The sequence below is a fragment of the Herpailurus yagouaroundi genome, unplaced genomic scaffold (genome assembly GCF_014898765.1).
Source record: "Herpailurus yagouaroundi ecotype Mexico unplaced genomic scaffold, PumYag 159, whole genome shotgun sequence".
NCBI classification, from domain to species: domain Eukaryota; kingdom Metazoa; phylum Chordata; class Mammalia; order Carnivora; family Felidae; genus Herpailurus; species Herpailurus yagouaroundi.
In genome coordinates this window covers 76855454-76870503 of record NW_024412400.1, presented here as the reverse complement: position 1 = coordinate 76870503, position 15050 = coordinate 76855454, and the positions used below count along the sequence as shown (strand labels likewise).

The window sequence follows — 15050 nt, the reverse complement described above, 5'->3', positions numbered from 1 at the left end:
CGAGTTGAATTTGTTGGTTTTCTTTCCTCTAGGCACCAGATGACATACCAACTATTATAAATAAGGAGAATTTCATCTAGGAGGCAAAAGGGGAAATGAAACTCAGGACCTTTTATTTCTGGGAATCCCTCTAAATTTACTCTAAGGGTAACAATACCAAAATATCATATGTTCAACATTATAGGCAAAAACACACCACTTCTATTCTAAAGCAATTTAAAAAAAAAAAAAAAAACTCAGAGGTCCAGACAAAGTAGGAGGCACTTATGCTACCCAACCAAGAGCCAGCTATGAGGTGTGGGAAAGGGGTTGATAAAGCCCTTCAGTTTATTCACAGGAGCTAAAAGGCACCAGAAATATTCAAATTTCAGCCCACTTCCTCACCGATTAACTAACTAATAAGAAAGCTACAGGAGGCAGCTGGAAGTATTCAAGAAAAGAGGGCAGTAGTGTGCTTTCAATATCCCCGGTTCTCTATAATCGCACCACAGATTTACTATTTGGCAGGCCTGGCAATGGAGTTCAGAACTATTAAATGTACTATTTACCACAAAGTGATTTCACCAAATGCTGTGTTCCACTCCCTTGTAACCAAAGGGAGGCCAAATCACAGAGGGAGCAAATTTACTTGGGCATGGGAGGACCACATATAAATAAACCTGGAAAAGGCTAACCATTATTCCATTATATTGAAGAATAACAATACACTAGAAAGAGAACATTCAATATGGAAAAATGTTAAACCTGATTACTGGCAGTAAATGACTTACGAATTTATTATCATAATAATTTATGCAATAACTCTGAACATTAGAAGAATAAATCTAAGAAAACCCAATGAAATAGAATGCTTACCTTTAAAGGATTATTTAAAGTGTACTTACAATTGCTGTAGGCAAGCCAGCATCAACTTTGTCCTAAGTGAAATTAAAAAAGTATTTGAAAACATACTCTCATTTTTAAACAGAAAATGATATAAGCCCCTCTCTTCACATAAACTTTAATCCAAATCAATTCAGATAAGAGATGGGATCCTCATTTTTGCCCCCAACTAAGAGAAACCACAAAAGTTGTACAGACCAAGAAAATATAAAGAGCATGAAAGTGGATCATTTTATTTTACTAACGGTAACCAATGCTTTAAGAAAGGCATGATTATAAATGAAAACGTAAGAAGAGAGAGAGGAAAGAAGTCCTATTTTCAATAACATGGATACACTCTAACTAGTATAGGTTACAATGACAGGAGTACATAAAGATTTTAGAAAAGGGAAACATGGGGCGCCTGGGTGGCGCAGTCGGTTAAGCGTCCGACTTCGGCCAGGTCACGATCTCGCGGTCCGTGAGTTCGAGCCCCGCGTCAGGCTCTGGGCTGATGTCTCGGAGCCTGGGGCCTGTTTCCGATTCTGTGTCTCCCTCTCTCTTTGCCCCTCCCCCGTTCATGCTCTGTCTCTCTCTGTCCCAAAAATAAATAAACGTTGAAAAAAAAAAAAAAGAAAAGGGAAACATGCTACAGATATTCTTTCTCCAGCAAATTATCTAATAATCCTTCAATAAAACCCCAAGCTGGGTGTATTCAGTCAGTTCAAGCAAGCATCAGAAAATTAAAAATTAAGTGCTGGTCCCAGCTCCATACCAGTAACTCTATGACCTAGACAAAGTCACCTAACCTTCTGGGTATTAGCCTCCTCATCTGTTAGAGGAAATAGCAAATAATGCCCTATGTACCTCAATAATTTGTCCTGAAGTACAAATTATATGTAAAGTATCATATAAATGTCCAATTATCTATTTAATGCTTCTATAGCTTTAAACAGTAAGAGCTTACAATTAGCACCATAGTAGCAAAGAGCTTTCATGTACATGTATTACACTATTGACTCGCAATCTGCAAGAGATAGATAAAACATGTATTATTCTGATTTTCCAGACTAAGAAAACAGAAGTTTTAAAAAGTGTACCTGACTTGCCCAAGATTATTCAAGAAGTGATAGAAAACTATGTCTCAAACTCAGAGTTTCCAGTTCCCAGACCTGGCTCTTTATATCATTTCTATAGTTCTTTTCTATGTCTGTCCCTGTCAATGTGGTCAATTAGTTATTATAATCTCTCAGAAGGCAGAATCAATTTTATCCAACTTTACAGAGTGTCCTGGGAACTAACTCAAGAAACTTACTCTAGTGCATGGGAGTATGAGGAAGAACAATCACAAGGCTGCTATGTTCAATGTTCTGGATGGAGGATATATCCCACTCTGTATGGATATGTGTATGTAAAGTACACCTAACATGCTTGACAATTAAGATGCATACAATAAATATCTGATGAATGATTGATTTGTGTCCTGGATAGGGAAAAAGAATGAAAGAGCAGATAAAAAGCATACTATATTCAAAATGGAACCTGAATAATGAAATGAGAAGTCAGCTTCCTTTAAAAGCCAAAAAACCAGGGGTGCCTGCGTGGCTCAGTCAGTTAAGTGTCCGATTCTTGGTTTTGGCTCAGGTCATGATCTCACAGTTCTTGGGTTCGAACCTTGCATCAAGTTCTGTGCTGACAGTGTAGAGCCTGCTTGGTATATGTGCTGCCAAAGCAAGCACAAGCCTGCTTGAGATTCTCTGTCACTCCCCCACTAGCTCTGTCTCTCTCAAAATAAATTTAAAAAATTTTTTAAGCCAAAGAAACAGACATATGCGAAGCACTAGAGATTACAGAGTCGTAGTACTGGTGTGGCAACATCTTAGGGTAATGATTCTCAAAAGCCAGGCTACCCTTGAAATCACCTAAGATACAGATTCCTGTTATACTGTTAAAACGCAGATTTCCTATGCTATACTACTAAGATTCCAATTAAGCACGTTTGGGTGCTCAGGAATCTGCATTTCAATCAGTACCAGGAGATTCTTACACAACGGACGCATTTCAGAAAAAACACTGTGTTAAGGCATCTCTACCACCTTAGGCGATCATAAAAGTGATAAATACCCTTTGAAATTAGTCTAAACAAATTTAAAATACAGTCATCTGTCATATTACTTTCATTTGTGAATCAGAAGTTCACAATTCCAAAAATTCCATCTCTCCAAACTGTTCTCTATGCATATGGACGACAAAGCCATTGTGAGCAAGGCCCCAGGCAGCCCTAATAACACCACTATCCACATGGCTGAAGGCATCACTGAACAACTATTCAGGAGAGATGCCCAAAAATAAAACTAGCTTTACTTGTTAACACACCGAACATCACAGAAAAGTATACAATTTAAATTGAGCTGGTAATCCAAAATTAGGAAGGCAGAGTATGAAGACTGTCATAGGAAAAGCAGTTTTCATTTTAAAAGACCAAAGGAGCTCAGCCATAGCAATGAAATAAGAACAGAATGCAAACACTCTGGGATTTATTAGAATTTTTCCCTCCTCTTCAAGAGGGAGAAGAAACCCTTTTAAATAACAGATTTATCTAATCAATGTTCAGCGTCTGAGTTTTAGTTCAGTCTCCATTATTCAAAATATTTTTAAAACTGCACAGGTGGGTCAAATGACTGTTCTGGTTCATCTTGATCTTGAAAGGAATGAATTTCATCACCTACATAAGGATTAAATTCAGAAAACGTCATGGAAATGTAATCCTCAACAGGTGGTTCCCATTCTAGCAAATATGAGTTACTCTCCACCTAAAAGAGGAAGGACAATTGCCCAGGTTTCCTCCATTGCTTGACTATCTATTTAAATTGACTTCATGATATATAAGCTGGGTCGGGGTATACCAACTGCCCACAGAGGACACTTTTTCTTATTTTTTCTTTTTTTGTTTGTTTGTTTGGTTTGGTTTTTATACGAGCTTTCTCTGATAAATATGACAATTGCAATGCAGTTATGATGTTGTGATGCTACTCCTGTATCAATCTCTTCTTACCCTTTTGGGAAATCAAAATTTTGTCCAAACTGAATTTGTAAAATACCAATTAAACTCCATAAAAACATTAAAAAAGTCAAAGTTCCTGGGACATGAATATGTCACCGTGGTCGCCATCATCATCATCATCATCATTATACATAAGATCTATACAATGAATTCAGAAAACTAAAATTGAAAGACTACATAAAATTATAGGCTCTGAGGTCAAAGAAAAATTTGATAAAGCCTACCAGAATCATCATCTATTGTCTTGATGGTCTATTAAATATTTTTGCATGAAATCAGTGCTCTAAAAAATGTTCAAAAAAGACCGCAGATACTCTGTTCTAACCATTATACTCTGGCCACATTCACCAATACCACCCCCATTTCACAACAAAGCAGCACTACAGTTGGAGCCAGAAACCCCAATTTTGAGTAATTATTCTGCTATCTCCAAACTCAATGATGTAAGACAAGTTAATAGATCACCTTTCTGAGTCTCTCTTCTCATTTGTAAAACAGGATATGGCTTTCCTTACTTTCAAAGTTGTAAGAGTAAATAAAATAAGGTACATGAAAAGAGTTTTGTGAATTACAAAAAAAAAAAAATCACTCAGTCGTAAAAGATTCTGATCAATCATTTCTCCATATGAAAAGACTAAAAAAAAAACAAAAAAACAAAAAACGAGCACTCTAACTCAACCAAATACACAAGATGGCAACTAAACTGAAAAGGAATTTAAAGAAAAGGCAGATAGTGTTCCTTTTAGGCTTGCTGCCATATTTCATTTAGGCACACCAGAGACTCTGAGCAGACCTTTATTTCATGGCTGCACTAATTTCTATGTCAAGATGTATAGCCATGTCTTATGAGTCAAAAACAATCACACAAAACCCATGAAAGCCAGATTCTATTTTTTTTTAAGCCTCGGGCCAAGAGAAGTGCTGTGCTTTGTTTTATGCTCATTCTTGCTTCATTATGCCATTGCAGGTTACAAAGCTGGGAAAGAGAACAAAATACTTACAGCTGCAGACACTATCTGCGCAGAAATTCCCTTCAAAAGTGAATGTCGCATAACTGACCCATGGAGTGAAAAAGAATCAGGTAATTTCTTCTTCCTAAAAGAAGGGGGGGGAAGCATTTAAGGATATTAAAAAAAAAAAAAAGTCTTTTTTGAAAGACCAAAAAACACATAAAAATAAGGAAAGCAGAAAACAACACTGAATGTAATTTGTAGCTCTGTTTGCAAAGAGGTATTGAGAGCCTGACAGTCCTAAATTAAGATGTTGTACTAAACCCACCTTGAACCCCAGAGAAGCACAAGTAGGAAAGTGAATAAAGCCATCACTCCTTTTTCATTGATTCAAACTGTTCCTTCCCCACCTAAAATATGGCAAGAGGTTTTACTCCTCACCAGAAGGTTGCCTGCCCTGCCCTACTTGTCTACATTACCTCTCCCTTCCTTCCACCCTTGCCCACCTTTCTGGCCTTTCTATCTGTAACTGCCCTCTCTCATTCTTCAACCAAAGCACCTCAAATTCCACACTCCTCTCTGCTGCTCCTACTAATAGATCCTTTCACTTACCCAACTCATCAGCATTCAAAAAATATCATCCTTTACCAAACACTGAGCACCTCCATCATGTGACTAAAAGTATGCTTCAGGCATACAAAAATAAGAAAGGCAAGGTTCCTACTCTCAAGGACCTCACGGCATAGCTAGAGGGACCAATAAGTAACTCACTCTTAAAAGATAAATGTTAGAGGGGCGCCTGGGTGGCTCAGTCGGTTGAGCGTCCGACTTCGGCTCAGGTCATGATCTCATGGGTCGTGAGTTGGAGCCCCGCGTCGGGCTCTGTGCTGACGGCTCAGAGCCTGGAGCCTGTTTAGGATTCTGTGTCTCCCTCTCTCTCTGCCCCTCCCCTGCTCATGCTCTGTCTCTCTCTGTCTCAAAATAAATAAAACATTAAAAAAAAATTTTTTTAATGTTAGAAAATAACAATGGATAAAGCACTATAGAAATGAAATAAAGAAGAGTTTAATCCTATTTATTGGGGGGATATCAGGGACAACTATAGAAAAAAAGATGTCTGATCTAGCCTTGATAGACAACCAGGAGTCTGGCAGGCAACAAAAAAGCACAAACAGAAATATGAGGATGTCAATGTGTGCTGTGTGTGGAGGGAATGTAAGTACCCAAAGGCACTGACCAGCAGGATGGGAGTGGGGGTGCTTAGAGATTAGGTCAAAATAGTGAGCAGGTCCAGACTAATGCTACGCAAAAGAGTTCTGACAAATGAGACCAAAAAATAAAGACTATATATATATATATATATATATATATATACACACACACACACTCTTTTTTAGTATAGTCGACAATTTACATTAGTTTCAGATGTACAACTTAGTTATTTGACAATTTTATACATTGTTATGTTCACAAGTATAGCTGGCAGCTGTCCCATTCCATTGTTATTAGAGTATTACTGATTGCATTCCTTATCCTGTGCCTTTTATTCCTGTGACTTACTCATTTAAAAATATCATAGGGCCGCCTAGGTGGCTCAGTTGATTAAGCGTCTGACTCTTGATTTTGACTCAAGTCATGATCTCACAGTACAGGAGTTCAAGCCCCATGCTGGGCTCTGTGCTGACAGTGCAGAGCCTGCTTGGGATTCTCTGTCTCCCTCTTTCTCTGCCCCTCCCCCACTCACAAGTACACATGCACGTGCGCACACACACTCTCTCAAAATAAATAAACTTAAAAAAATCATTTAAATTATCATGGTTCCATACAAATACTGAGATTTTGTTCTATTTCTATGAAATGTGCCACTGGGATTTTGATAGGGATTGCACTGAATCTACAGATGGTCTGGAGAAATATGGACATCTGAACAATATTAATCCATGAACACAGGATATTTTTCCATTTATTTGTGTCTTTAATTTCTTTCACCAATGTCTTATATATAATTTTCAGTGTATAGCTCTTTCATGTCCTTGGTTAAACTTATTCCTAAGTATTTTCTTGCTTTCGATGATACTATAAATTGAATTATTTTATTCCTTTTTCAGATATCTCATTGTTAGTACTTAGAAACACAACTAACCCCAATTAGCCAAAGCAATCTTGAGAAAGAAGAACAAAGATGGAGGCATCACACTTCCTGATTTCAAACTATATTACAAAGTCAAAACCAAAACAGTATGGTACTTGCATAAAAACTGACACAGAAACCAATGGAAAAGAACTGAGAGCCCAGACATAAATAGTTATATATACAGCCAACTAATATTTGACAAAGGAGCCAAAAACACTCAATGGGGAAAGAATACAGTCTCCAATAAATGGTGTTGGGAAAACTGGGTAATCACATGTAAAAGGAACTATAACCCTATTTTATATCACTCACAAATTTTATATGAATTAAGTGGATCAAAGACTCAAATATAAGACTTAAGCCATAAAACTCCTAGAAGAAAGCATAGGGGAAAAGCTCCTTGACCTTGGTCTTGAGGGCAATGGGTTTTCTGTATATGACACCAAAAAAGAAAAAAGAAAAAAAAAGGGGGGGGGGCAATAAAAGCAAACATAAATGAGACTATATCAAACTAAAAAGCTTTGGCACAGCAAAGAAAATCAACAAAATTTTAAAAACCCATGGAATAGAAAATATTTGTAAACCAGGGCACCCGGGGTGGTTCAGTCTACTGAGCATCTGACTCTTGATTTTGGCTCAGGTCATGATCTCACAGTTAGTGGGATCCAGCTCCACATCAGACTCTGAGCTCACAGCACTTAAAAAAAAGTGCTTAAAACTTAAAAAAAAAAAAAAAAAAAAAAAAAAAAGAAAGAAAGAAAGAGAGAGAGAGAGAAAGAAAATATTTATAAACCATTTATCTGTAAAAGGTTAATATCCAAAATATATAGTAGTTCTCCTTTATCTGGTTTCAGTTACTTGTGGCCAACCACAGTCTAGAAGCAGATGATCCTTCTTCTGAGGTATTGTCAGGTGGTCAACAGTAGCCTAACCTGATGTCAGGCCTTCATCCTTTACCTCACTTCATCTCATCACAGAGGCATTTTATCATCTCAAGTCATGGTTAAGAAGAGGGAGTACAGTACAATAAAATATTTCAAGAGACCATGTTCACATAACTTTTATTACAGTATATTGTTATAATTGTTCTATTTTATTATTGATTGATTATATATAATCTCTTACTGTGCCTAATTTATAAGTTAAACTTTATCGTAGGTATGTACAAAAAGAAACATAGTTTATATAGGATTCAGTGCTATCTGCAATATTTACAGGAAGAAACATAATTTATATAGGATTCAGTACTATCTGCAGTTTTAAGCATCCACTGGAAGTCTTGGAATGTATTCTCAGCGGAAAAGGAAGACTACTACATACGGAACTCTTACACCTCAACAGCAAAAAAAACCCAAACAACTGAAGTTAAACACAGGCAGAGGATCCGAACAGACATTTTTCTGAAGACGACACACAGGTGGCCAAAAAGCATATGGAAAAATGTTCAGCATCACTAACCATCAGGGAAATGCAAACCAAAACCACAATGAGATACTGCCTACGGGGATGGCTATTATCAAAAAGACAAGAGATCACAAGTATTAGTGAGGATTTGAGAAAAGAGAATCCTTGTGTACTGGTGGCAGCCACTATGGAAAACAATATAGGGGTTACCCCCAAAATTAAACATAAAATTACCATATGATCCAGAAATTCCACTTCTGAGGATATATCAAAAAAAAAAAAAAATCACTATCTCAAAAAGATATCTCCACTGCTGTGTTCATTACACCATTATTCACAAGAGCCAAGATATGGAAATAATCTAAGTGTCCACCTTCAAACAAATGGATAAAGAGGTGAGACAGACAGACAGACAGACAGACACACACACACATTATTCAGCCATGATAAAAAAAGGAAATCCTACCATTTGCAACAACATGGACGGACCTCGAGGGCCTTATGCCACATGAAATAAGTCATACAGGGAAAGACAAATACTATATGATCTCACATGTGGAATTTTAAAAAGCCTACCTCATAGAGGCAGAATAGAACAGTAGCTGTCAGGAGCTGGCGAGTGAAGGAAAAGTGTAGATGTTGGTCAAAGGGTACAACCTTGTACTTGTAAGATAAGTTCTGGGGATGTAATGTACAGCATGATGTAACAGCATTATCTAACAATAATGTATTATATACTTGAAAATTACTAAAAGAGTAGATTTTAAATGTTCTTACCACAACAGAAATGGTAATTATCTGAGGTAATAAAGGTGTTAACTAACCCTATTGTGGTAATCATTTCACAATACATAGTATATCAAAGAATCACATTGTATATGTTACATTTAACCAATGTTATACATCAGTTATATCTCAATAAAGCTGGAAAAAAAAAAAACATTTATCTATTTGTAGGAGATAGTGATGAACAGGTAAATATATCCAGCAATGGTCCCTATCCAACAAGAGTTGACAACCTAAAGAAGACAACACTAATATAGGCAACATTTAAGAAAGGAAAAACGCACATGACTTTATCAACATTAAAGTTACACATGAATTCAATAAAGTATTTACATCATGCTTCCTCCACTTCTCTTTCCTTTTCATGTGCTCTCCAAGAATTTGGAAGGTGAAAAGCAGCCAAAATGAAGTTATTTAGGGTTAGAAATCTTTTTCCCAAATCTTGAATCATTTTGTGATTCTCCTCTGAACCCATTCCAAGGGAATGAAGGAATGCTGGAGCTGACCTGAGAGTGGGAGGAAGGGGGCGGGGAGTGCAGAGAGCACAGGGTGACGAAATGAACCTAGCTCCATGTTTCCACCACAGACACAGTGCCAAGTTTGACCAATGCTTCCTCCGAAGGCTCTACTGCTTCCGGAAGTCCCTGCCTGTTATTATGGCTTCCTGCTGGGGGTGCAGAGGACAGTGGTCATGGCATGCACCTTTTCATTATTCTCTCCCCTCAGTAGTGCCAAAATCTTTAGGGTCTAATAAGCATATTATTTCCACCCAAGTGGGCCTTCCATTCCCTATGCAAAGGCTTCAGCAGACCATACCACACCAAAGAGAGATTTACATTTTAAATGATCAAATATTTCAACCATATGCCAGTGTGATTTACATGAATACCTACCTTTTTAAGTTGGTCCTGTCACCACTATCTGAACTTGCCACAGACGAAGTATCATAGGAGTGGGAATCAATAGTATCAATGTTTAACAATGTAGGGTCCTCCAGAACAAAAGACTCCTCTTCATCATCAGTCTAAATTGGAAGAATATGGATCAATAAACTCACAATTCCAAATACCCTGTAAGTCAGACAAGCATAAATGTGTTCTCTAAAATGCTCACATGCTTATTTCTGCTTTTCATCTCTTTTCCAAGCATTGTTATTGACTAGAGAAGCATAGAAAATTAATTTCCAAATCTAGATAGATATCTGTCTCTACAAAGAGTTCGCTCCAAAAATTTCTTCCTTGTAGCAGGAAGCAGCAGAAGCAGTTATGCAAATTATTGTTAGCAGCAAAACACTTCTTAAAAATTCAAACCCGTAAATAAGCTTTACTAGTTAACTAACAGCCAGTAGCTAATTAGAAGAAAACAAATACCACCTGATTACAAATAGTATCCCATGAGAAATAGGACAAACAAAAGAAAAGCATTCTGGGTTAGGAAAACCATAAGGGACCCTTAAAAACTGAGAATAAACTGAGGGTTGATGGAGGGGTGGGAGGGAGGGAAAAGTAAGTGACGGGCACTGAGGAGGGCACCTGTTGGGATGAGCACGAGGTGTTGTATGGAAACCAATTTGACAATAAATTTCATATTAAAACAAAAAAACAAAACAAAAAACAAAAAAAATAAAATAAAAAATAAAACAGTGTGAAAAAAAAAAAAAAAGAAAGAGCATCTGCAAACACAGTGATTTCATAAGGTGAATTTTACTCCTAGAAAAGGAAGAAGTCCCAAATGACTGGAATATTATGAGGAGTTAGAGTGATCCTAGAAAGATAAGCTAGGACCAAATTATAAAAAGCTTTATATTCCATGAGCAAGTGACAGCAGGGCCTATGTCCTCCTTGTCTACCACTATATCCCTACTGCCCAGTACAATGCCTGGCATATAATTAATACTCATTCATTTACTGAATTAGTGTACTGTATAGAGTAGACAATAGGAAGGAAACCGAGATGTTTAAGAAGTAGGCACACATGATGGGACCAACGTTTTATAAAGGTAAATGGGGCAGCAGGAAGATGGATGAGTATAGTCAGGGAAACTGAGACAAAGAAACTATTAAGAACCTGTAACAAGGTAGGGGCACCTGGGTGGCTCAGTTGGTTAAACATCTGACTTCAGCTGAGGTCATAATCTCGTGTCTTGTGGGTTCGAGCCCCACATCGGGCTCTGTGCTGACAGTTCAGTACCTGGAGCCTGCTTCAGATTCTGTATCTCCCTCTCTCTCTGCCCCTCCCCTACCCCCACGCACACGCACGCACTCTTTCTCTCTCTCTCAAAAATAAAAAATAATTTAAAAGGAACCAGTAACAAAGCTATTGCAGTGTCAAGGGAAAAGAAAGAGGAGGGCGCCTGGATGGCTCAGTCCATTAAGCATCCAACTTCAGCTCAGGTCCTGATCTCATGGCTGGTCAGTTCGAGCCCCACGTCGGGCTCTGGACTGACGGCTCAGAGCCTGGAGGCTGTTTCAGATTCTGTGGCTCCCTCTCTCTCTGCCTCTGCCCCATTCATACTCTGTTTATCTCTCAAAAATAAATAATAAACATTAAAAAAAATTTTTTAAAGGCGGGGAGTGGAGCTTAAGAATTTGTCAGAAGAGGTCAAGAGAAGGAATAATGAAAGAGACATTACTGTGAAAACCCAAAGTCCCTGGCTACCATTTTTTTTTTAACGTTTATTTATTTTTGAGAGAGTACACAAGCAGAGGAGGGTCAGAGAGAGGGGGAGACGCAGAATCTGAAACAGGCTCCAGGCTCTGAGCTGTCAGTACAGAGCCCAATGCAGGGCTTGAACTCATGAACTGTGAGATCATGACCTGAGCCAAAGTTGGACGCTTAACGGACTGAGCCACCCAGGTGCCCCCCCTCCCCACTACTATTTAATGGCAGGGGATGGGAGGTGGGGATGTCAGGGAGAAATCAAAGAGGACTCCAAGGTTTCTAGCTTGAACAACTAGGCAAAAGGTAATACTTCTGAGATAAAAAGCAGAATAGCAGATAAAGCAGAATGAGGAGTTCAGCTTTGAACAGGTTGATTCTGAGCAACAGACATTAAAGAAAAATGTTCTGATCATACTCCTCTTTCAGCTGGACTACGTTCTGCCTTACCATTTCCATTAAAACTCATTATCTCCACTTTCTCCACCACTGCTAGCCACTACTACCTTTGCTGAAGTTACCAGCCAAATTCACAGGCCTATTTTCAGGTAACGTGTCCTTGTCCCCTTGGCATCATTTAACACTACAACCATTCCCTCCCTACTTCTTGGAACTTTCTCTTCCCTTGGCTTCCAGTGCATCCCTTTTCTGCTACTCCTCCCAACTTACGAGGCCTCTTCTACCAGTCATGTTCTCTATTTTCTACTCAGCCAAACCTTTAAATCATGCTATTCCCTGGGATTATATTCTTAGCTCTCTTCCTACTTCACACACTTTCTATATGAGCAAGCTAATCCATACTTATAGCTTGAAGTACTATGTCATGCTAATGACTCCAAAATCTGCATCTTCAGTATCAACATTTCTCTTGAGGTTCAGGCCCATATTGCCAACTGCTTTTCATATATCTACACACATACACACACACCTGCTAAGAACAAGATTAGAACCACAAGGAGAGACGGTCTCTTGAGAGCCAGACAGAGGTGGGACAACTGCCTTAGGAAAGGAAAGGAAAGAACTCAAAAATTAGAACTGCAGCACCAAGAAGCAAGAGGGCTAATCAGAATCACCTGATTTTCTTAAGCACCCTGAGGATGTAATTAAAGAAAACAGATCCATTAAATGAAGCCAGGGTTGAAGACTTACAAAATACATGAAAGAAAAAATGAAAGAAGAGAACTGAGCTTATCAATAAGGCTGAATTTAAAACTACTATCTACACAGCAGAGATATTAATTTTCCCACACTGATGCATAAAATCTACATAATCCTTTCAAATTTCATTGTGTGTGTGTCTGTCTGTGTAAACTAATAAAGTGATTCTAAAATTTACATGATGCAGAAGACCAAGAATAAGCAAGGCAACCTTGAAGAACAACACCAAAGATTTGAAACTACTAGTTATCAAGACCTATCATAACAAACATTAGAATGTGGTATTAGGGCAAGTATAAAAGACCAATGGAATCAGACCCACACAAAAATGATCACCTGATTTAAAACAAAAGTGACACCACAGAAAAGAATATTTTTTTTCAGTAAATGGTGCTGGCTCATACCTCACACCATCACACACAAAAAATTCCAGATGAATCACAGACCAAAGCTGAAAAGGTAGAACAATAAAGATATTAAAACAAGATAGTATCATCATGACCTCAGAATTTTCAAAATTTTCTCAAAACAAGACACACAAAAACACTAACCATAACAGAAAACCAAAATAAGCTGAACTACATTAAGAACTTCTGCTCATCAAAAGAAACCATTAAAAGAGTGAAAAAGTAACCCACAGAATGGAAGAAGATATTTGTAATACATATACCTAATAAAGGGCCTATATACATCACATGTAAAGAACTCCTACAGGGTGCCTGGGTGGCTCAGTCGTTTAAGCATCTGACTCTTGGTTTCAGCTCAGATCATGAGTTTACGGTTTCAAGAGTTCGAGCCCCACATCAGGCTCTGCATTGGCAGGGTAGAGCCTGCTTGGGATTCTCTCTCTTTCCTTCGCTCTCTTCCCCTTCCCTGTTCATGCTGCCTGTCTCTCTCAACATAAACAAACTTTAAAAAAATTTTTAAAAAGAACTCCTGTAAGCTTAAAAAAAAAAAGTGAGCAAAAGACATGAAAAGGCAATTCACAAAAGAGATATCCAAAAGCCCAAAACCTATGTCAAAATACCCAATTTCATCAGTCTTCAAAGAGAGAAATTCAGATTAAAACAATGATGTGATACCACTGTACATGGATACAGTGAAAAAGAGAAAATTCAAAAGTTGATGAGGCTATGGTATTCAGCACTCTCATATACTGCTGCTGGAAGTATGTATTATTCCAACCACTCTAAAAAAACCTAAGGCGGGGCACTCAGCTCAGTGGGCTGAGTGTCCGAATTCGGCTCCAGTCATGACCTCACAGTTTGTTAGTTAGAGGCCCACATTGGGCTCGCTGCTGTCAGCACAGAGGCCACTTCAGATCCTCTGTCTCTCTCTCTCTGCCCTTCCCCCACTTGCACTCTCTCTCTCTCTCTCTCTCAAAAAGAAATAAACATAAAAACAATACCTGCGGCAATATCTACTAAAGCTGAACATACCTGTATCTGACGACCTAGAAATTCTATTCCTAAGTATATAACAGAAATGTGTGTGTATATATATGTGTGTATAAAATTTTTTTTTTTTTTAGCGTTTATTTATTTTTGAGACAGAGAGAGACAAAGCATGAATGGGGGAGGGCCAGAGAGAGGGAGACACAGACAGAATCTGAAACAGGCTCCAGGCTCTGAGCTGTCAGCACAGAGCCCGACGCGGGGCTTGAACTCACGGACCGCGAGATCATGACCTGGGCCGAAGTAGGCCGCTCAACCGACTGAACCACCCAGGTGCCCCTATATGTGTCTATAAACATACCTAAAGACATGAATAAGAATATTCACAGCAACTTTTCATAGTAGCCAGAAATTAGATATTATACAAATGCCCGTCAAAAGTAGAATGAACAATGGTATACACATAATATAAAGAGTTTTATGTATGGGAATGAATAATTACATACAAAAATATGAGTGAATCTAATAAAATATGGAGGAAAACAGATCAGACACACAAAAGCACATACTGTATAATTCCATTTATATGAAGTGCAAAGCAGGCAAGCTGATCAATGCTAGAAGTTAGAACTGTGATTATC

The 15050-nt window shown here is 38.2% G+C and overlaps 1 protein-coding gene across 12 annotated transcripts in view; it reads right to left on the bottom strand.

Annotated features, from left to right (window-relative positions):
- VPS8 (VPS8 subunit of CORVET complex) overlaps positions 1-15050 on the bottom strand; it is a 256338-nt gene that overhangs the window by 227714 nt on the left and 13574 nt on the right. For all 12 annotated transcript variants that reach the window (XR_005792281.1, XR_005792282.1, XR_005792283.1 and 9 more), the window contains exons 4-6: positions 10093-10223; positions 4927-5020; positions 885-917 (exon numbers count right to left, since the gene is read on the bottom strand). Coding sequence is in view for 9 of the 12 variants with exons in the window: in XM_040480980.1 (XP_040336914.1) it covers positions 885-917; positions 4927-5020; positions 10093-10223 (258 nt within the window). In the remaining 3 variants the exon portion in view is untranslated. The remainder of the gene's footprint in view (positions 1-884; positions 918-4926; positions 5021-10092; positions 10224-15050) is intronic.